Source organism: Panthera leo, chromosome C1 (assembly GCF_018350215.1).
Source record: "Panthera leo isolate Ple1 chromosome C1, P.leo_Ple1_pat1.1, whole genome shotgun sequence".
In the NCBI taxonomy this organism is placed as follows: Eukaryota; Metazoa; Chordata; class Mammalia; order Carnivora; family Felidae; genus Panthera; species Panthera leo.
Window position 1 is genome coordinate 130,770,620 of NC_056686.1, and position 24,690 is coordinate 130,795,309.

A 24,690-nucleotide genomic window follows, 5' to 3' on the forward strand; every position below is an offset into this window, starting at 1 on the left:
CACCTAATGCACACCTAATGTGTGTGTGCGTGTGTGTGTGTGTGTCTATGTGTCTATGTGTGTGTGATGTACACACAAACCCATATATTGGGTTTGAGGTTTATAGCTACAACTCCAGTTAAAAATTGAAAGCTATTGGGGCATTTGGGTGGCTCAGTCGTTTGAGTGTCCGAGTCATTTGAGATCAGGTCATGATCTCTCTGTCCGTGAGTTCGAGCCCCGTGTCCAGCTGTGTACTGACAGCTCAGAGCCTGGAGCCTGTTTCAGATTCTGTGTCTCCCTCTCGCTCTGCCTCTCCTTCTCTCTCTGTCAAAAATAAACATTAAAAAAAATTAAAAAAAATTGAAACCTATTGGGGTGCCTGGGTATCTCAGTCAGTTAAATGTCCAACTTCGGCTCAGGTCATGATCTCACAGTTCGTGAGTTCCAGCCCCACATGGGGCTGTCTGCTCTCAGCACAGAGCATGCTGTGGATCCTCTATCTCCCTCTCTCTCTGCACCTCCCCCACTTGTGCTCTCAATATCTCTCAAAAATAAACATTAAAAAAAATTGAAACCTATGAAATAAAAGTTGGATATTTTCTTAAAAGCTTTCAGGAAAAAATAATTGCTTAATCAACTTGTTGAGGAAAAGATATGATTATTAATGAATAAAAGTGTAAGCATGTTCATTCTGAACATCCTCCTCTGCCACAATAAAGAATGTGCCCAAAATGGTATCTCATATTCATTTCTCAAAAATCAGGTAAATCAGATAAACCATTTGTTTTGCTCAGGAATATTTAGCTCTTTAATGGTAAAAATTGAATCTGTATTTTTAAAGTAATTTGCATTTTTCCAAACATTGACCTACTTTACAGTGCTTGTCATTCTGTACTTTGCTATACAGCATTTCATACTAGAAATGATAAATTGCCAGAAAGTATGTACAATTGTTGCATAATGCTGTCATATTCTGTTCTGACTACTAAAATTTAAATTCAGAAATCTCATTATGCTTTACATATAGATTGAATCATGTCAGCCTTTTAAGTTTTAAATTATTTAATTTTCTTAAAGGAAAAAAAAACTCCATCCATTTTGTATAGCCCAGGGGGCTAGAAAATCATAAGCATTTCTATCTATAAATAACTTAGACTGCATTTGAAATTTAAATTTATAATCATAATTAGTATTCAAGCCATTTTCACAGATTACAGAAGACTATTCCCTTCACGACTTCCAAAAAAAGATCGTATTGAAAACTACCTTCCTTTGGAATGGACTTCAGTTAACATTTAGTTGTCTGAGTAAGTCTTCTTCTGATTTCTGATACAACTATTTTCCTACACTTTACTGGGATGGAAATATTCCATTATTTTTAGTAACTGTAAATATGCTTTCAAGACATCCTACTATCACATGGCTAACTTCTTCCATTTGGTTCACTGATAAAGCAGTTTTAAGTAAAAATCCATAGTTTCATTTTTGTATTTTGCTTTCTTTCACCTACGGATTCAGAGATAGAAACCAATATTCCATATTCAGATTTGGGAAAAATCTTGAGTTTCATTTTCCAAAGGGTGGGGAATTCTCAGGTCAGTATCATTTCTTATTTGCATAAAAACTTAGAAGATGAAATAGATTTCATGCTCATTAAACTATTGGATGACTAGCTGGAGAATGATTAAAAAACAAAAAAAAGCAGATACACGGCAGAGTAATTCAGAGGGGTAAAACATCAAATCTTTATACATAAGCTGAATTTCAGAGGAATAAATACAAATTGTCCAAGTAAACAACTAGATAGACATAAACTATGCCATACAGTTTTTTGGAAAGCATATATATTTACTATCTGGAAGAAACTTTAGAAATTTCCTACTTCGATATGATAGTTGTTTTTCAAATAAGTAAGTAGAGACTAAGAGATGTAACAGTAAACTCAAGTTATACTCTAAATTTGGTCACAATATAGCTGAATGGGCATAGATGAGTCATTTAATCATTTGAGAATTCACATTATTCATTAAATTAAGATGTTAAGTCTCTTCAGGGCACCTGCCTGGCTCAGTAGGTTAAGAATTGACTGGGGCGCCTGGGTGGCGCAGTCGGTTAAGCGTCCGACTTCAGCCAGGTCACGATCTCGCGGTCCGTGAGTTCGAGCCCCGCGTCAGGCTCTGGGCTGATGGCTCGGAGCCTGGAGCCTGTTTCCGATTCTGTGTCTCCCTCTCTCTCTGCCCCTCCCCCGTTCATGCTCTGTCTCTCTCTGTCCCAAAAATAAAAAAAAAAAAAAAAAAAAAAAAAAAGAATTGACTTCGGCTCAGGTCATGATCTCACTGTTACTGAGTTTGAGCCCCTCATTGGGCTTTGTGCTGACAGCTTGGAGCCTGGAGCCTGCTTCTGATTCTGTGTCTCCCTTTCTCTCTGCCCCTCCGCCACTCAACTCTGTCTCTGTCTCTCTCTCTTACAAATAAATACCAGTAAAAAAAAAAAAGATGTTAAGTCTCTTGGCTTTGAGAAGATGGCGGAATTTCCTGCATCCCTCAAACACAGCAGTATTGAGGCCAGAACCCTTGGAATATGAGAAATAGAGGCTGCAGAGTGACAAAAAAAATCTCTACAGGTAGAAAGAGACAGCTTGGGTGGACAGAGGTGCATGTATGCAAATTGGGAGAGATAAAACGGGCTGTGTAGGCCCAAAGTGGGGAACCCCTTTGGTGGAGAAACAAAAGGAAGAGAGAGGCTGTGGAAGTGTGGCATTGTATTTGGACAAGAGGAAAACCTCTCTGTACCAGAGATTGGGGAATGAGAAATATTAAGAAAGCCAGTTTCTAGTTTGCAAATAGTCTTAGAAGCTAATGATTGGAGTTTTCAGGGTTGTGTGAGTTTCTCTGGACCAGAGCCAGCATGTATTTGTGCCTTGTGGAGAGGGGAACTGGCCCCAGGGCACAAAAGTAATCTCAGGGATGTACTGGGAGAGAACAGTCCCTCCATTAAGTACTGTGGGAAGTGGGTAGATTACCCCCCCATCCCAGGACAAAAGACCCTGCAAGCACCAGCCAGAGGCCCTTTGTCTACTGGGCAGAGTGGCGGTACTCCAGAACCAGGTACCTGCAGAGCAGGGTCCTTTAAGACATCAAGTTTTGAATCCCAGCTGAGCACCTAGGAGGTGTGGGAGAATGTGGAGCAGGGCAACCAGGCCGCCCAGGCTACTCTGTGAGGGCTGCCTAAACAGCTTGGTTTGAGACACCCAGTCCAGAGAGGAGAGATTGGGGTGTCTCCATTTTTCTCCCCATTATCAACATAGTGGGGCTTCAGGAAACAGGACAGTGGCCCCCAGTGGAGGTGGCACCCATTTGCACCAAACCCTGTGCCAAGTAACTGCTTATCTACCAGAATGGGACTGACACTGACCAAACCAGACAGCCTCTCCTCCAGACCAGCACAGACAGCACAGTCACTGGTTTCCAGACACCAACGGACAACTGTCCTGAGGTTTTGTATGATGTCTGTTTTTTTTTAATTTTTAAGTTGTTATTATTTATATTTCCTTTTTCTTTTTACTCTATTTCTCTTTTCCCTTCTTTTTCTTTCTACTCTCTATTTCTTCCTCCTTTGGAATGAGCCTCAGTTTCTGATTTGATTTTTGGTCAATTCTTATTTCATATATATATATATATATATATATATATATATACACACACACACACACACACACATATATATATATATAATTTCATATATATATTTCATATATATGTATATATATATAATTTTCATTCTTTGTTTCTCTGTTCTGGTTGTCTGTTTGTTTAATCAGGCATTTTTACTCCATTCTTTTTATACCTTTTCTGTATCTCCTTCTTTATATTCCTCTCTCTCTCTCTGGATTAAGCCTTATAGTTTCTTTGATTCTCTGCCTGGTCTTTTTTTCCACCCCTGTCATTTCTCTCTTTGTGTGGGATAAGGTTTCTTCTCCCACTTTTCTCCTTTCTTCCAGGGTTACTTCAATGAACAAATCAAAGCACACGTGGCGGAAGGTCCAGTCCACCACTACGAGCAGTGAGATAAAGTCACCAAAGATTCAACAACAGAGTGCATGCAACCACTCCAAAAACACTGAAATGCCAGGCTCTGGACAGTGTGTGACCCCTTTTTAATATAGTAGTACTCACAGGTACAGGACACATAACAAGCTATTAAAATGCATAAAAGATAAAAAATTAACCAAAATGATGAAATGGAAAAATTCTCTTAAAAATAAATTTCAGGAAGAAATGACAGCTAGAGAATTGCTCAAAACAGATATAAACAATATATATGAACAAGAATTTAGAATAATAGTCATAAGACTAATAGCTGGGCTTGAAAAAAATGATAGAAGATGGCAGAGAATCTATTGCTGCAGAGATCAAGGACCTAAAAATTAGTCATGATGAATTAAGAAATATTATAAATGACATGCAAAATGAACTAGATGCAGTGGTGGAAGAAGCAGAGGAGAGAATAGGTGAAACAGAATAAAATTATGGAAAATGATGAAGCTGAGAAAAAAAGGGAAAGGAAATTACTAGACCACAAGGGGAGAGTTAGAGATCTAAATGATTCAATGAAACAAAATAATATCCATATCATAGGAGTTACAGAAGAAGAAGAGAGAGAAAAGGACAGAAGGATTATTTGAACAAATTATAGCTGAGAGCTTCCCTGATCTGGGGAAGTATGCAGACATCCAAGTCCAGGAGGCACAGAGAACTCCTTTAAAAATCAACATAAACAGGTCAACACCATGACATGTCATAGTGAAACTGGAAAAAAATACAAAGATGAAGAGAGAATTCTGAAAGCAGGTAGGGACAATGTGCCTTCTTAAACTACCAGGATAAACACATACGGGTAGTAGTAGACCTGTCTACTAAAACATACAAAGACAGAAGGGAGTGGCATGAAATACTCAATGTGCTGAATAGGAAAAAAATGAAGCCAAGAATCCTTTATCCAGAAGGCTGTCATTCAGAACAGAAGGAGAGATAAAGGCTTTCCCAGACAAACAAAATCTAAAGGAGTTCATGACCACTAAACCAGCCATGTAGGAGATCCTAAGAAGTATTCTGTGAGTGGAAAGCAGCAAAGACTACAAAGGACCAGAGGCATCACCTCAAGCATGAAACCTACAGATAACACAATGACACTAAATCCATACCTTTTAATAATCACTCTGAATGGAAATAGACTAAATGCCCCAATCAAAAAATACAGGGTATCAGAATGGATTAAAAAAAAACAGCAGCCATCTATATGCTGCCTACAAGAGACTCATTTTATTATTTAAAAAAAAATTGAGGTTTATTTATTTTTTGAGAGAGAGAGAGAGAGAAAAAGAGAGAGAGAGAGAGAGAGAGAGAGAGAGAGGCAGTGCTTGAGCAGAGAAGGGGCAGAGAGAGAGGAGACACAGAATCCAAAGCAGGCTCCAGGCTCTGAGCTGTCAGCACGAAGCCTGATGTGGGGCTCGAAATCACGAACTGTGAGATCATGACCCGAGCCGAAGTCAGACACTTAACCAACTGAGCCACCCAGCCACCCATACAGGAGATTTATTTTAGACATGAGGAGACCTGCAGATTAAAAGTGAGGGGTTGGAGAACCATCTATCATGCTACTGGATGTCAAAAGAAAGCTGCAGTAGCTATACTTATATCAGACACATTAGATTTTTAAAATAAACACTGCAACAAGAGATGAAGAAGGGCATTATATTATAATTAAGGGGTCTATCATTCAAGTAGAACTAACAGTTGTAAATTTTTATGCCCCAACGTGAAGGAACCCAAATGTATAAATCAATTTATCACAAACATAAATAAATGTGTAGATAGCAATACCGTGATTGTAGGGGACTTTAATACTCCACTTACAACAATGGACAGATCATCTAGGCAGAAAATCAGTAAGAAAACAGTGGCTCTGAATGACATACTAGACCAGATGGACTTAACAGATATATTCAAGACTTTTCATCCAAAAGCAGCAGAATACACATTCTTCTCTAGTGCATATGGAACATTCTCCAAAATAAATCACATACTGGGTCACAAAACAGCCTTCAACAAATATAAAAGGATTGAGATCCTACCATGCATATTTTCAGATCACAATGCTATGAAACTTTAAATCAACCACAAGAGAAATTTTGGAAAGCCTCCAAATACATGGAGGTTATAGAACATCCTACTAAAGAATGAATGGGTCAACCAGTAAATTAAAGAAGAAATTAAAAAAAAATATGTGGAAGCAAATGAAAATGAAAACATGACAGTCCAGACACTTTGGGATGAAGCAAAGGTAGTCCTAAGAGGAAAATACATTGCAATACAGGCCAATCTCAAGAAACAAGAAAGTTCCCAAATACAGAACCTAACCTCATACCTAAAGGAATTAGAAACACATCAGCAAAGAAAGCCCAAAGCCAGCAGAAGAAGAGAAAAAGTAAAGATTAGAGCAGAAATAAACAATACAGAATCAAAAAAAAAAAAAAAAAAAGAAAAGAAAAAAAAAAGAAACAGTAAAACAGATCAATGAATCTAAGAGCTGGTTTCTTGAAAGGACAAACGACAATAATAAACCTTGAGCCAGACTTCTCAAAAAGAGGACCCAAATAGATAAAATCACAAACGAAAGAAGAGAGATCACAAGAAATCCCTCAGAAATACAAGCAATTATCAGATAATACTATGAAAAATTCTATGCCAACAAATTGGACAACCTGGAAGAAATGGGCAAATTCCTAGACACCCACACACTAACAAGACTCAAACAGGAAGAAATAGAAAATTTGAACAGACCTATAACCAGCAAAGAAATTGAATTGGTTATCAAAATCTCCCAACAAATAAGAGTCATGGGCCAGATGGCTTCTCAGGGGAATTCTACCAGACATTTAAAGCAGAGTTAATACCTATTCTTCTAGGCTGTTTCAAAAAAAAAAAAAAAAAAAAAAAGGAAGGAAGGCTTCTGGACTCATTCTCTGAAGCCAGTATTACCTTGATTCTCAAACCAAAGACTCCACTACAAAGGAGAGTTAGAGGCCAATATCCCTCATGAACATGGATATAAAAAATTCTCAACAAGATACCAGCAAATCAAATATAGCAGTATATTAAAAGAATTATTCACCATGATCAAGCCCAATCCTGGGCTGCACAGCTGGTTCAATATTTGCAAATCAATCAACATGATACATTACAGTAACAGAAGAAAGGATAAGAACCATATGACCCTTTCAATAGATGGAGAAAAGCACTGGACAAAATACAGCATCTATTCTTAATAAAAACCCTCCAGAAAGTCAGGATAGAAGGAACATAACCTTACATCAAAAAAAAAAAAAATCTATGAAAGGCCCACAGGTAATATCATCCTAAATGGGGAAAAACTGAGAGCTTTCCCTCTGAGATTAGGAACATGACAGTGATGTCCACTCTCACCACTGTTGTTTAATATAGTGTTGGAAGTCCTAGGCTCTGCAATCAGACAACAAAACGAAATAAAAAGCATCCAAACTGGCAAAGAAAGAAGTCAAACATTCACTTTTCACAGATGACATGATACTCTACACAGAAAACCTGAATGACTCCACCAAAAAACTGCTAGAGCTAATACATGAATTCAGCAAGTAGCAGGATATAATATCAACATAAAGAAATCGGTTGCATTTCTACACACCAATAATGAAGCAACAGAAAGAGATATCAAGAAATCGATCCAATTTACAACTGCACCAAGAACCATAATATACCTAGGAATAAATCTAACCAAAGAGAAAAGATTTGTATGTTGAAAAGTATAGAAAACTAATGAATAAATTGAAGAAGACACAAAAAAATGGAAAAACATTCCATGCTCATGGATTGGAATAAAAAATACTGTTAAAATGTCAGTACTACGCAAAGCAATCTACACCTTCAATGCAATCCCAATCAAAATAGTACAGCATTCTTCACAGAGCTAGAAGAAACAATCTAAAATTTGTATAGAACCACAAAAGACCCCAAAATGCCAAAGTTATGTTGAAAAAGAAAACCAAAGCCGGAGGTATCACAATCCCAGACTTTAGTCTGTACTACAAAGCTGTAATCATCAAGACAGTCTGGTGCTGGAACAAAAACAGACACATGGACCAATGGAATAGATTAGAGAACACAGAAATGGACCCACAAATGTATGACCAACTAATCTTTGACAAAGCAGGAAAGAGTATCCAATGGAAAAAAGTCTCTTCAGCAAATGGTGCTGGGAGAGCTGGGCGGCAACAAGCAGAAGAATGAAACTGTGCCACTTTCTTAAACCATACACGAAAATAAATTCAAAATGGATGAAAGACCTAAAAGTGAGACAGAAAATCATCAAAATCTTAGAGGAGAAGACAGGCAACAACTTCTTTGATCTTGGCTACAGCAAGTTCTCACTTTACATGTCTCCAAAGGCAAGAGAAGTAATGCAAAAATGAACCACTGAGACCTCATCAAGATAAAAAGCTTCTGCACAGCAAAGGAAACAATCAACAAAAGTAAAAGGCAACCAACAGAATGGGAAAAGATATTTGCAAATGATGTATCTGATAAAGGGGTAGTATCAAAAATCTAAAAAGAACTTACCAAACTCAACACCCAAAAAACAAATAATCCAGTGAAGAAATGGGCAAAAGGCATGAATAGACACTTTTCCGAAAGAAGACATCCAGATGGCTAACAGACACATGAAAAGATGCTCAACATCTCTCATGATCAGGGAAATACACATCAAAACCACATTGAGATACCACCTCACACTGGTTAAGTGGCTAAATATAACAACTCAGGGAACAGGAGATGTTGGCAAGGATGTGGAGAAAGGGGAACCCACTTTCTCTGTTGGTGGGAATGCAAACTGGTGCAACCACTCTCAAAACAGTGTGAGGTTCCTCAAAAAATTAAAAACAGAATTACCCTACAACCCAGCAATTGTACTACTACATATTTATTCAAAGGATACAGGGATGCTGTTTTGAAGGGGCACATGTACCCCAGTATTTACAGTGGCATTATCAACAATAGCCGAAGTATGGAAAGAGCCCAAATGTCCATCCATTAATGAATGGATAAAGAAAATGTGGTGTGTGTATGTTATATATATACATGGAATACAACTTGGCAGTGAAAAAGAATGAATTTGCAACAACATGGATGGAACTGGAGGAGGGTATTATGCTAAATGAAATAAGTCAGAGAAAGACAGATATCATATGTTTTTACTCATTTGTGGAATTTGAGAAACTTAACAGAAAACGATAGGTGAAGGGAAGGAAAAATAAGTTACAAACAGAGAGGGAGGAAAACCATAAGAGACTCTTAAACACAGAGACCAAATTGAGGGTTCATAGGGGGACAGTGTGTAGGGGTAGAGAAATGGGTGATGGACTTTGAGGAGGGCACTTGTTGGGATGAGCACTTGTTGGGATGTAAGTGATGAATCATAGGAATCTACTCCCGAAGCCAAGACTTTACTGTATACACTGTATGTTAGGTAACTTGACAATAAATTATTAAAAAAGAAAGATGTTAAGAATGGACTTATTCCATATTTATAATATTGAGGTATCAGGGTTACAAAAGAGATTTAGGAAGTGAAGTTAAAAGATTTCCCTCATCTGTATAGCCTTAAGTTTTGTTTTGTTTGCAGTGTGTTGGTTGGAATTTCTATGGAGTGCTCAATGTCTAGAACATGGTCCTAAAACTCATGGCTCAGAGGTTCCAATCTTCAAATCATGACATTTAATCAGCTATGATGGGATCCTAGAAAATGTACCTAGTAAATACTGTTAGCCGTGGGTAGGTCTGAAGAAAGAGAGAAAAACAAAGCCTAGATGATACAACACATGTAATCACTTCCATTAAAAGATAAAATGAGGTTTCACATCCTATGAGGAAAACGTTAATCAATAGCTTTACCATTAGTTGCAAAAGATTCTATAGTACAGTCATAAAATTAAAAATTAAAATATATACACATCAACATATAATATACACATAAAACACATATATTTATATATTTTTATGTGTAAGAATAAAATCTTAATTACCAAACAGTAATCAAATTTGGTTTCTGATCTACAATAAACTCTGCTTACTAGAAGACATTGATTATAATTAATCTCCCCAAGGACAAAACTAAAATAACTATCAAATAAGCTTTACTGAAAAAATTGTATCAAATTCAAGATATATTTTTAGAAAATAAAATTCAGACAAAAGTAAGTTACAAATAATTTTTCATGTGATAATATGCATCATAGAGAAAATTATCTTGTCAATTATCATCATCATGGTCATCATCGGCATCATCATCATGTTAATAGCAATCATCTATATAGTGCTTATTATGTGCCAAGAACTACTAACACTAACATAATACAGTACATGTGTGTATATGCATATACATATATATATATTCCTCACTAAAACCTCATGAAATAGAGAGGGCAGAGAAGCTAAAAGGCTAATAAGCAATAAGAACAAAATTAAAACCCAGGCAATGTAACTCCACAGTACATACTCTTTATCACTTCATTTTAATAAGAGATGAAATGGTACCATAGGAGCAATGTTGTTGCAAAGCAGATTTGTGTTTTATGGATACAGAAAGCTAAAGCTAGTTAAGACTGACCAACCTTTGGCTGATAGCAAGTGAGTGAGTGAAGAAAGACAGAGTGATCTAGTAAATTTCTTGCCTTTCTCCTAGAACTGTTCTTAATAGAACTAAAGGTGGTATATAAAACAGTGTTTTGGTGTGGAAGGAGTTGAAGAAACAACTCTGATGTATATGGATTTTTACTCAAGTTAATTTAATCTAAGCTGAATTAGAAAGTTAATATGACTTCATTTAAAACCAGATTATTGTGATCTACCTGATAAAAATACCTTCCAAATTTCATTCAAATGGTATTCATGAAGTTCAAATTTTTATGGTAGATACCACTGTAAAAGATAGTAAAGTCTTCCAGATAGGTGCTTCTGATTCTTTTCAAATACAAAGCTTCAATTATATCCTACTGTTTTAGCACTTGACTTTTTGGTTGTATGGGAATGGGCCATGCCCCATAAAAATAAGTATTTATCTGTCAATTTTCTCCCAGGTTACTTCAAAATAGAAAATACACAATAAATTGACATGCCCTAAAACAAACAAACAAAAAAAAGGATAGTGTACAACCACAGATCTAAACAAATGTTCTAGTTTATTTTTTCTCAAAAGGAATAACCACGATAATCAACATGTCCATCACATACCAGCAAAAAATATTGCTCTGTTTTGGATGTTCCCTGAGATATAGTTATCAAGACTCAGAAGAAATGGTTACACAATTGAGTTGATTTTTGCCCTAGAAGAGAAGTGTATTTCTGATAATGTTAAAAATGAAACAATATTCCCTGCATATTTTTGGCAGTTTATTTTCTAATGTGAAAAAGTAATGATTCCCAATCTCACATCATGATGAATAAAACTCACATCATAATATAATGTTAAATAATACAAAATATAAAATGCACTAGAAGTAACGGTATTATTCATTACTATTCTTGTATAGCTAAAGCAAATGTATTAAAACAAAAACATAGTATCATACAATTAAATCATATGCAGCTGTGAGAATAAATGAGTAGGGAAATGTTTTATTTTTATACAGGGAGAATATTGGGAAAAATTATTGAATGTATTAGTTACCTCCTATAGTCAGATATTGTGATAGATAAGAAACAAAAACAAAAACAAAAAAAGCAGGGAGGTGGAAGGTTATAAGCCTTCAAATAGTCAATGTTATTTACTTACAATCAAGCCACTGTTTGCTTGCCTTTTTTCTCTGCCATGGATCCTTTTGTAGAAGATCCCGCCTGGATTAAACTGAGTACTCCAAATAATCATATCTCTTTGATAATATACATCCATCCCTGTTATCCTTGAATTATGTTCAATATGAGAAATTTGTTGATGATCGCCACTGTAGTTGAATGGATATATAAAACCCAGGATATCAGTGTCATTAGCAATGTAGAGAACTTGATCTTCAGAGCCTGGAGATTATTATAATGAAATACAAAAATAAAGTAAATTTCAACTAAAGTAAAAGCAATAATTGTACTTTTAAATTATCTTGAATTATTATTCTTAACACATTTTCTTGCTTAATAAAAATCAACCAACTTTATGTCATGTTTTAGTCTTCATGACTTATTTCTAATACACGCTAACCTAGACACTTCTAAGAAGTTATTGATGTCAGTTTTCTCAGGGCAAAGCTTAGTTTATGGCTAGAAATTAGGTGTTTGTAGTATATATCCTATTCATAAAGAGAGATTTCTATTTTATTAATTGCAATGCATAATGTTCTAATGCTTTGATTCTCAATATTCAGATGTTACATTGTGTACTCATTAAGCCTCAAACATTCCTGAGATTTTAGTTTATGCATCTGAGTTGCTTTAGGTTAAGAAATTAAAATTAAGAGGTGGAGAGTCTTCTTCTAATACTTATGTATTTATAATATTTTTTTAATTTATTATTATAATATGATATTAGCATTTACTACATTAATGTGTCTAGAGCATTGCTCGTGGGTCCTTATAGCTTGAAGTTTTGACAGCTACAATACGATACTAATGTCATTTGTATACTGAGACGAGTAAAACCCTAATGTGAATTCTGAATATATTAACTAAAATATTAATGAAACCATAAAGATTGAATTGCATATATACTATCTGCAAATTAAATGAACAAACAACTAAGTATAGTTCAGCTCCACAGGTTCTCACTTGGTTATGTTAGCTATGTTATGGCAGTCATGGAAAGTAAGGATTCATATTTACATTTTACAGATGAGGAAATGAGGCTCAGAGAGTTTAATAACTTCCCCGATGCTACAGATTGCAAAGGAGGGGCAATACTAGGATTCAAATTCAAGTACATCTACCTCTACAGCCCATCCACTATATCATGTTGTTTTCCACTGATAATAACTGTCCTATGAACGTTGTCCAATTATGTACTATAAACAATAATATGTTACAATGTTATTTAGTAAAAAACATTAGTTTTTACTATTAGTTTAGGAAAAAAGCATTAAAATCAATATCTAAAAAAGCCCCAAATACCTGACTTCACGTTTTAAAATTATAGTCTTAGGTAAAGGAGGTCTGAATTAAAGCATGATTTTATTTTAAAACCTTTAAAATTCTTACTCAAAATTCCATTCTCCTTATAATGCTAACTTTAACCTGTTATTTCATTGGTATAAAAATATTTCTCAAATACACTGAGAGTAGATGAAGAAAGATACTTTATATTCTATCACATCGGCTTTTAAACTTTTCCCTCCTTTTGAACAGATTTTTCAAACACAAAGTGATCTTAACAGTAACCATGTATTTGATAGTTATGTCTAAAACCTATCCCAGATTAGATTAATTAAGAATGATAACTAATCACCTGGGCAAATAGGTCAGTATTAAAGAGATTTATTTATATTTTCAGGCATTAAGGCTAAAATATAACATGAAATGTTGTTTTCCCCATAAGATCTTTATAGCAGTTATAACAGCATTTGAAATAATTGTTAAAACCTTACCTTTTGCTATGCAGGTGTTGTTCCTTTCCTGAAAATTCTGGTCACACACACATTTATATGACCCTTCCACATTTATACATTGGTGGGAACATGTGCCAAACACCAAACATTCATTAAGGTCTAGAAGAGAAGAGCTCTAAATAGCATCATCATACTCCCAAAGAGACTCCCATTCTTTCCACATTTCAAAAAAGACAAATTTATTTTTCTTCCTTCAACTTTTTTATTGCTATTTCTTTCATTGTCTTTTAAAAAATCTCAAGTCTGTGACTTGCTTTGTCATATTTTCTGGCCATAACAATTATTTTTTCATAATAGTTTCACTATAATAACTCATCAAGTGTTTGTTGATTGCTTTTTAAACCAAAACATTGAAATACCTCTTCAAACTTCCTTAGTATTTTCATTCACTCAAACAAACAAACAAACAAACAAACAAAAACAAACAAACACTTCTTTAGGTTTCCTTTTAATCGGGTAACTGATTACCTATGTTCATACCTTTGTACATATCATATAATGTCCCATAATCCTCTTGCCCACCTTCACATAGAGAATTTATACTCATCTCTCAAGATCCACCTGAAGTAAAGCCTTCATTGTTCTCCACCATGGGATGGTAGTGACTATCCATCCCATAGTTTCTCCACCTTATCTCTCTTACAGCCCTGTATATACTACATTTCATATATGTGGTCATATATTCATGTCCCCTACTTGACTGTCAGTACCTTGAGGGTTTAAATTATTATTCATTTATTTTATTCCCTTCATTTTACACAATTCTTGGCAAAAAGTGAAGATATAGCTACACTTTGTAACACACTTCTGGCTTCAAAAATACGATGTGATGATGTTACCAGAAGGGCTATGTAAAATAAACAACAAAACTATGAATGTCTGTAAGTAAATAAATATACATACACCGTAAGTAATAAATAAATAAATCACAGGCAATATTCTGTGGCTTAACACATGCCTCTAATTTTAATGGCTTAAGCAGGGCCAGCAATGACATCAGGTTATTCTAGTGAATTACTGCTTTCTCAGCATAATTTCTCTGCTTCTTATATCATGTATAGTTTCCCTAATTATGTAATAAATTGTGAGATAAATTCTTCTTTTGAATTAGAAAATTCAAGAATAAGCTGAACAGTAATAATTATCTTTCATTTAACTCTCAACTGTGTTCCAAAGCCTCAGTGGTAGAGATCAGGACTTTCCCACAAACACTTGCAAATGACAGTGTAAGGCTTTCTGATGCTGTTGTCTCTACTGTGATACTTTGCCCAAGGTGAACTTAAGTACTTTCACAACAATTCATTTCTGTGTTGGATTGAAACGTAGGGTAAAGAGATGAAAACTGTATTGTTAGTGAATATTGTACCAGGGATAAGGCAAAGTATATCTTATCAGCATTTAGCCATCAAAAAAGCATTACAATAAATGTACTTGATTTGTTTGACACCTGTAACTTTGAACAGGATGTTATTTGATTTTTTTGGTTTCCCTTTGATGTGGATTCAAAATCCCTCCCATGGTCTCATATTGGCCAGAATCACCATTTTCTCCTTGTCTCTCACCTCTATACTAATGTCAGGGTGTCGTCTGGTTGGCTCAGTTGGTAAAGCATGTGACTCTTGATCTCAGGGTTGATTCCACGTTGCACAGAGAGATTACTTAAAAATACACATATATTTTTAGTATATATGTATATACTAATGTCTGTACTGTGAACTTTTGAAGGGAGAGGAAGAATCTCACACATGTCGTGTACCTAGAACAGTGCTTGGCACATAGTAACTATTAATCCATTTCTACTTCTCTGCTGTTATTTTCTTTAATTTGTCTTCCCTTTATGTATTCTAATTAAAGTGTTTTGACTCTAACATCAAATAGTGATTTCTTATTCTCTTTTTGAGCTATATAGGAAGAACACAAACACATTTGAATTCTTTGAATTATGAATCAAAGTAATGTCTTTCCCTTCCTCTGTACCAAATCAAATTGCTTTTCCTTACCACCAAAACTTCATTTAGTAAAGATACAAATTTTATTGGAGTTCAGAAGTTGCTAATTTACACAACAAAAATACTGGATTTGTAGCAACTTAAAATGAAGAGTATAGTTGAAGCTTATAGCTTGCAAAGAATATAATTAAAAATAAAGAAACTTTTGAGAATGGGAGTTTTAAATTTAGTAAGTATATACAGAAATAGAGCCCACTATTCACAAATAAATGTTAGAAAATTAATGTTATTTGAAATGAAAATCTTGAAGAGGGTGTGTGTGTGTGTGTGTGTGTGTGTGCACGTTTATATACAATTGATACAAAGTGTCTGGGGGAAAATAAATAATATAGTCTTGAGAAATAATTTGCTTTTTTTTATTAAAATAGAGAAAACCTAGGCTGTCAGTTTTCAGTGTTAACATGTTAATGGAGAAATAAAATGTCATGAATAATCCATACAAGTATATAATTCAAAATGTACATAAATATGACATGGTCATACTTCTTCCCCTTTTGGGTGAATATAATTAATTCATTTCAATAATCTCATTTTGATTAACACAACACAAAATCATTTTTCTTTATCCCAGAATATCAGAGATAGTAGAGAAGAAAGCTGGTAGGTGAAAGCACTTTATCACTTGAATTTAGCCTAGATAAGCCAGACTTAACACAATTTAGGTTTGGCTCTAATCACAATGATATCAATTTAGAGGAGAAACTGGTAGTACGTATATATAGGTCTGTATTTCATGGTTCTATAGTTAAAGGTCTGACGTATGTTATATTTACCTATAATTTACTATGAGATCCTGGCTATCCTATATGCTCAAGTTTTAAATGATCTCAAGTAAGTTGACAGAGATTTACTTAGATCCTGTCTTTAAATTTTAGAAGGCACTCTTGATAATATAAAGCACTGTTTTAAGACATGGTGTTAGGACAAAAGCCCACAGTTCTCTAAAGTGAATTACCTATTTGCAGCACTGTAAATGCCACAACTCAAGAGAAATGGGTCATTATAAACATGTTCTTTCATGAAGTGTCTCTAATTCTTCAATAGTTCCTGAACCAGCAATTTTGTTATTTGCATTTCAAAACAGAGTTGTAACAGTACAACTGAAATTCCTACAGGTCTGAATCTGCTATAGAAAAGGCTTTGTAGCCCCAGAAATGGTTAGCTTAGCCATGCAAACAAAACAGGCTCTTGACCCCAAGGACTTCCACTCTTGTAGGTAAAATGGTATCCCGTAGACACACACCATTCTGATGAAAATCAGTCCCATGTCATCTCACAATTTAGCAGCCTCATGAGTCTTTTATTACCTAAAGATTTAAGAGCAAGCTGTTGAGGAAATGTACTATACCTTCACACTGTCTGTTTTTCATGTTTCTCTGAAATCCAGGCTTACAGCGACAAAAAACAGATGTTTTTATTTGATTACAATATGCATCATCTCCACACGGATTCACATTATCTTCACAGGTATATTCAGCAGGAGCTAGGATTTAAAAATACCATCAAAACTAATATAATTCTAATTCCTAAAGTGGGAGTTTACTTTTTTTCTTAATTTGAAATTATATTTATTATTCCATAGATAACTCTTCTTGAATTTATAAGATTATGATCTTCTCTTTACATAAGCCCTTATTTCTTATACAGGTATAGAAGCAGATAAAAAACTGAACTCATTTATATTAAATATAGTTTAGGCCAAACTGTCAATAGCTGATATTTATAGCTGTAATTGAAGTACACTACTATGTAAAAGGAAGTCAAGAGTCAATATTTCTAATGACAAGTTATCACTGCAATGTTACGATATATGAGTACTACATCCTTCTCTAGGAATCAAATGGTTTCCTAGAAGCTACCTAAAGATGTGGGCATTGATTGCTAACCTAAATTTAGTACTCAGGAATTCGGTCAAGGGTACTACCATGTTACTGAAGCAAGTATGCTAAATCATCAGTTCTTAAAATTCTTTTTCGTTTGAAAATATATTCGAGGAGGAACACGCTCCAGTGGTCGTGGACTGTTAAAAAAGTCAGGGCAGACTATGTGTTATTTGTAATTCCAGCATAGTAGTTGCAGTTTCATGGCTTTATCTCCAATTCCAGAAAACTTTTTTTTTTTTTTTTTTTTTTTAAGTAGGCTCTACAGCCAGAATGGAGTCCAACCTGGGGCTTGAACTCATGACCATGAGATGAAGACCTGAGCTGAGATGAAGAGTCAGACGCTTAACTGACTAAGCCACCCAGGCACCCTTCCAGAAAACATTTTAGAATGCAAATAAATGAGAGGAAAATTATCATGAAAATAATGTTGAATTAGCTCTATTTTACTTACATATGTCAGATGATTTTGAAATATGAGAACTTTAATTATGAGAATTGTAACCATTATTCATCCCACTGATTCTTGAATATTTTATAATTAATTAAGGTACACCAGTAGACTTAGACCTCAGTTGAGATATATGTGACCATATCCTGGTGGGTATTGTTTCATCACTCAGTGAGGAATAATTCAGATGCATAATGTGAAGAAATGAGACCCCATAATAGGAAGTATTTTATGACTTTTATGAGAAATCTGAATTTAGAGTCATAAGTTTGGCTATTTTTCTTAATGTGGAAAATCAGATATCAAATATCCAACACAAAAATAACCAAGGTCTAATAAGTCAAATATCGTCACACTCTAAGACATAAAATGATAATGTCTTCTTTAAGAATAACTTGGCAATGGATTAAAATTTTAAAACATGGAATAAATTATTAAGACCTTGACCATCTTTCACTCAAATATTGTAAGAGGCAAAAAAATATTAAATTTATACTTTATAAAATAAAATATTAAGGAATATAGATTTATTTGCTGACATCAAAGTCTGTAATTGGATATTGAGATCTCAGGTTCAGTACTAACAAGGATAGTCATTCTAAAATCAACTTCCTCCATCTCATGCTTTCTGATATTAATTTAACTGGCATTCTAAGGCTGCTTTGGCAAAGGCTTACAAAAAAAAAGGCATCAAGTAAGCCTTTGAAAACAGTATTTTGTTACACCAGTAAAGAAAATTTTAGTCATGTTGAAGTTGAACTTGAATGTTGCTACACTTTAACAGAAAATAAACTCACTTATTCTGCAGCCTTGTTCATCTGAACCATCTCCACAGTCATCAAGTTGATCACACTGGAGGTCCATGGGGATACATTTTTTATTATTGCAAGCAAACTCATCTTTTTTACATGGTCTTGCTTTGTATGTAAGCTTACCTATAAAGTCATTAAAAATGATTAGTGCTTCAAAGAATAAAAACACATGTTTTAAATCATTTTTTAAGTTTATTCATTTATTATTTCTGAGAGAGAGAGAGAGAAAGAGAGAAAGAGAGAGAGAGCACAAGTAGATGAGGGGCAGAGAGAGAGAGGGAGACACAGAATCCAAAGCAGGCTCTAGGCTCCTCACTGTCAGCACAGAGCTGGACGCAGGGCTCTCAAACTGTGAGATCATGACCTGAGCCAACGTCAGGTGCTTAACCAAATGAGCCACCCAGATGCCCCCAAAACAAATTTATTGAGTAAATTAACAGGTTCTTACTAAACACTATGAAAAATATGGCTCCATGATCATTTATTTGAAGCTCGTAGGCCAAATAAAAAGATTCTGAAATTCTGGACTTTCAGAAAAATAACAGTTCATTCACCCTGTAATAAGTAACGCTGTATTTCCACAAGAAAATGTTTGAATTTCACCCTAAATGGGACTTTCTTTTTAAAGTAATACAAACTTCCTCAGACCAGTTCCAGTCAGGGTTTGTCACAAAATCATTTTGCTACATATATTAGTAAAGCCTTTGGTTTTAAGAGTTTTGTTAATTTCACAACTGTGAAGAAAGGATTGTGTATACAGACATACAATCTTTGTTAGCACTCTCCCCTCCAGGAGCTGTTTAACAGAGAACCTTTTGAAACCACCATGTTTTTTCTCTCTTGCAGTATTTTCTGCAATAAAGTGTGTATAACCAATAGAGATTTACAGACTAGCAGAGACTTTGCATAAAGCCACATAGCTCTACTATTCAAATGAATGTTACCAGATTATTTTCATACCTTGTCAGAAAAGCAAGTGTCTGAAAAAAAAATACCCTCAGACATGACACATGGAAAATACTTCTTTTTAATTTTTTGAGCCCCCAAACCATTATATTATCTTGTAGCTATCACTGAATCAATTATTTCACATTAAATGGATTTACCACCACAGTGATCTTCATCGGAATTGTCCCCACAGTCATCAATCCCATTGCACATTTGCTCAGGCTGCAGGCATATTCTGTTATTTCTGCATCTGTGAGGTCTTGTGGGTGGGCAAAGAAACTTGGCTGAAAAAAAAAAAAGAAAAAGACAAAGCAGTTCCTTTGGGTCACGACTTACAATTCTTTGTTTGTTTGTTTGTTTTGGTCTTTCTTTTTTTGTTGTTTCCTTCTTTTGAAATCCATAATCTAGTTTTTATGAATATCTTTTGTTGTGGAAATTGCCTACATGCAGGTACTAGAAAATGTGTGATAATAGAAGCTATGATCCTAGTTATTTATATTAACTACAGAAAAGAGTACACAGCTGCAATGAAATAAAGTAAGAAAAAGAGCCAAACTTCATGGTCTCATTTCCAGATGCCTTATCTTAGCTGACTTCACTTGGTGTACCAAATTAATTTATGCCTGCAGTTTATACAACATGGCAGGACACTTAGCTATTTGAAAGAGCAATTTCACACAGAAGAGAGCTTGAGCAAGCATATGTTACAGGCCCAAATTTGAAAATAGGTCATCCAGTGAAAAAAATGTCCCAACAATACTATAACTGTGTTTCTTACTCTGTGTTTCTGTACAGAAATGTGTGAATATGTATTTGAGTCACATAGATGATCTTTGTTATTTATTTTTAATATGTGTGTATATATGTCTCTGTGTGTGTGTGTGTGTGTGTGTGTGTGTGTGTGTGTAAAAGAAACAACAGTGAAAGCTGGAGAATTTTATCCTGTCCTATCCTTCATTATCTAACTGAAGACTTCCACCCTTGGAGTAGGAAACATCTCTAATGACTCTTTATCTTTACATGTGGAATACTCCAGGGCTCTTTCATTGGTTTTCTGATCTCCTCACTCTTGAATTCTCTGCTGATCTTCTCATTCTCATGGATTTACTTGACACAATACCCTTCAAACTTTCAATTCACTATCTAATTCTAGTATCTCATAATTGATTATAGGATATCCCCTCAAGAATTTCAAATTCAGTAAGTCAAAACCCCATTCTTTATCACCTTCCCATTACTTCCTTCTCCCTGAGCATAAACTATGTGTTATTTCCATAGTTCAGTTAGTAGTACATCATAGCCACAGTCTGGGATTATTCTAAAGCATTCCACTTATTGACCTTCAACTCTTATTAGTCAACAGTCCTGCTGATACAGTCCCCAAACTTGCCTTCTTCTTTCCATGCATACCAGTTACAATACCTTGGCTCTTCATTATCTCTTACAGAGAAAACTGAAGTAGAATCCTAAATGTCTTCACTTCACTGCCCAATGTAAGATCTTCCAAAAGATACCAGAAGAATCCACCTGACACATTAATCTGATCATCTCTTCCACAGTTATCCAGCACTTACAGAATAATATTTAAGATACTTTACATGGTATAATAGACTGATCATTACTTTGTCCCTGTCACTCCTACAGACTCATCCGTTGTATCTCTTAAAATTCCAGCAATATTACTTTATTAGCTCCTTAAATATGCCATACTCCTTCTTTCTTGACCTCCTTGGTTTAATTGAAATCTGGTTCCCACTCCAAGCATAGTTCTTCCCCTTTAGGTCTTTTAGGAATGCCTCTTAAATTACTTAAACCTCATATTATCTCATGTTTAAATACACCCTTAAGTTCCTAATTTAGCTTTCAGAAATTTGTTACATCATCACGCTCTATTTAAAAAAATAAAAACAAAAACTATTATGCATTTGATTATACATCTTTCTTATTGCCATTTTCTCATCAACCTTTACTGTAAACATCACCCCCTCTCCAATTTACTAAAGACTGTAGCACCACCCTTCATAGTCATTGCTCTCAATCCAAACTCATTTCCACATCCTAGATGACATCAATATCCACATGAACAAACCGACCAATAGCTGTACCTCTTAGAGCCTTGAGTTTTTCATACCCAATGACCTTTTACTCTAATTCACCTAAGCCACCCACTGCCCTAGAAGGTTGTGAAGATTGGAAGATTTCAAGAAATTTCTCTTCTTAATTCAGTCAATGACATTTCCTGTTGCTTGCAGGTAAGAACACTAACTGATCCACACAAGTGCACCTGGATATACTGTTTCCTCCAATTGCTTCATTTACAAAGCCACTAATTTGAATGCTGCAAGTTCTGCCCACCACCTCTTACTTTCCCAACTTTCTAGTTCAACCAGTCTCATTAATATCCTTTTTCTGTCTATGGTAAAACTTTAGCTCATTGATTTATCTACCTTTTCCTATTCTCCAATGTTTTTGTCTTTACTTCCCTCTCTATTGACAGTTGATCCCATGCCCTTTGACAAATATTTACTGGTAACTTATTATACTTTTAACACTGTTCTAAGAACTTACTTAGAAACTCACTTTAGTACAAATAATCTGGATTATCTGGCCTTTTTCTCTTTTTCACACCATAGTATTCCATAATATTCATTGTTCCCATTCTATTCTGACTCTTTTTTATCCCATAGAATTCCACAGTATCCATTCTGACTCTCAAATTTATAACTCTAGACCAGCTTTTTAAACTTCAGAACCAAATATCTAGGGCCTACTTGAAATCTATACTTGAATGTCTCCTCAAATGTCTCTCAAACCAGGCTTTTAATCTTTACTTACAATACTGTTCCTCTTCCTATGTTCCCCATGTATTCAACGGTGCAAACAAAAACACCTTATACATTATACTTAGTAACTTCCTCTCCCTTGCCCCATATATCTACTCTATTATTTAATCCAATTTATTTTGTTTTTCAAACCACATTCAGATCTGTGGTATATTTGCCATCATGTGCTATCATTATCTTAATCCAAGCTAACAGCATGGCCTGCCTAGAGTATAGCAATTATCTTACTTAAACTTGCACCTTTCTATCCAGTATTTGTAAAATATAAATAGGACTATAGAACTGTTCTGCTTAAAACGTTTTAGTATTCTTAATTGTTTTTAGGCTAAACCTAAAAATCCTTATAGAGATTTACAAGGTTCTAGACTCTTCTGTCTCTTCAGTTTCATCTGAAACCAATATCTACCTGTTCTGCACGCTCCAAGTACATGGATCTTTCAGTTCCTCCAGTAAGCTATGGATTGCTTTGCTTCAGGGTCTGTCTACATCTTGTTTCCTTTGTCTACAACATTGTGTCATCCACCTTCCCTCCACCCCATCCCTTTCACCTACTTGGCAATGATTTATCTCTCAGACTGTAACTCAAATGTTATTTTCCATAACCCAAGATTGAATAAAATCCCTCTGGGTCTATTCTTTTATAACTTACTCTACTTTTTTGTCAATGCATGTATCGTCATTTATAGCCATATATATTTTTTAGATCATTTGTATCCCTATTCTACTAGATTCTCAGTTCTGTGAAGTCAGGGTCCATGTCTGTTTCTCTCATCATTATATTACTAAAAATAATAGTCTCTAACTTAACAAATATTTATTAAGTGAATGAATGACACTTTTCTTCATGCTGTTCATAATGTCTACAGTCTATTTTAGTTTGGATCTTTCAAAACTGTAGCTTTCTGAATTCCTCTTTATGCAGACCTCATCTTATTCCTCTCCATCTTACTTATACCTTTTACTTAATTCCACCATTTCTTGAAATACAATGTATGAAAATTCTGATTTGTACAGTCAGATTAAGATCTTGTCAGAGAGAACCATGTGCTGTTCATTTTTTTTTTTTTAATAACCCCAATTACTTAGCACAGTCGCTGGTACATAACAGATTGACTCAATGTTTATACTGATGACCAAGGGGAATGTAAAAACATGCACAGAATCAAGCTGGATGTAGTTTAAGTTTTCCAGCAGCTGTCACTGAGACTCACTTCCTGGCCCTGAAAGTAGTCCTGGGGCTCTGACTCTGGAGCCTCACATGGTTAATTAGTTAGCGACCATTTGCTATTCTACTCACTAGTTGTGTACGGAAGTGGAATAGACAATAGAAAAATAATTACATAAATATATACACATATATAATTTTATATATATACATAACTTATAAAAATAATAGGTTCTGGCTCGAAACTGGTAGATAAGTTCGTATTTTCCATATATTATAATTCAGACACAATAAAATCTCTAGTGATTCTCTAGAATCCATTTTGCAAGATTATGTAACACAAAAATTAAAACTTAGTTATGTCTCTGATCAGTTGTGCCTGCAGAGAACACTCTCCAAAAACTGTCATTTTTATGTTTTAAATCCCTTTAAAAATAAAGCTGTCTTCTTGTTTTGGAATTTTTATTCAATTGTAATGTCAGTATTCAATGTCATCATCTATTCAAAAATATTGGTTTAACCTGGTGCACCAAACAGAACAAAGAATTTGAGTATGTATACTCACTCAGTCTATGTTTTCTTTAATTCACCTGATGTGCTATTTAATTGTATCCAAAGTAGTAGTATTTTTCTTTAAATTAGTGGTAAAATACATTTTTGCTGAGATTAGATACAAATAATAATAATAAGGGCTAAAGATTTCTGCTACATATAAGAAAATTGGACATTGATAGTTGTTGGTTGCGTAAGTATGCTCTTGACAATTATCAGTTAAGAGTAACTTGAATTGGAAGAAACAATAACTTTTTTAGGATTTTCAGATTAAAATATTAAATAACTCCTAATTTCAGTTCTCTGCCTACATCTAAATATATATAAAAATCTATTAATATATTTATATTTATAACATAGAATATAT

At 34.6% G+C, this 24,690-nt stretch overlaps 1 protein-coding gene across 1 annotated transcript in view; it reads right to left on the minus strand.

Annotated features, from left to right (window-relative positions):
• Positions 1-24,690, minus strand: part of LRP1B (LDL receptor related protein 1B) — a 1,882,572-nt gene that overhangs the window by 115,929 nt on the left and 1,741,953 nt on the right. Inside the window, exons 73-77 of the mRNA XM_042948663.1 lie at positions 19,922-20,047; positions 18,801-18,938; positions 17,021-17,155; positions 13,643-13,762; positions 11,848-12,089 (exon numbers count right to left, since the gene is read on the minus strand). Coding sequence (XP_042804597.1) covers positions 11,848-12,089; positions 13,643-13,762; positions 17,021-17,155; positions 18,801-18,938; positions 19,922-20,047 — 761 coding nt within the window. The remainder of the gene's footprint in view (positions 1-11,847; positions 12,090-13,642; positions 13,763-17,020; positions 17,156-18,800; positions 18,939-19,921; positions 20,048-24,690) is intronic.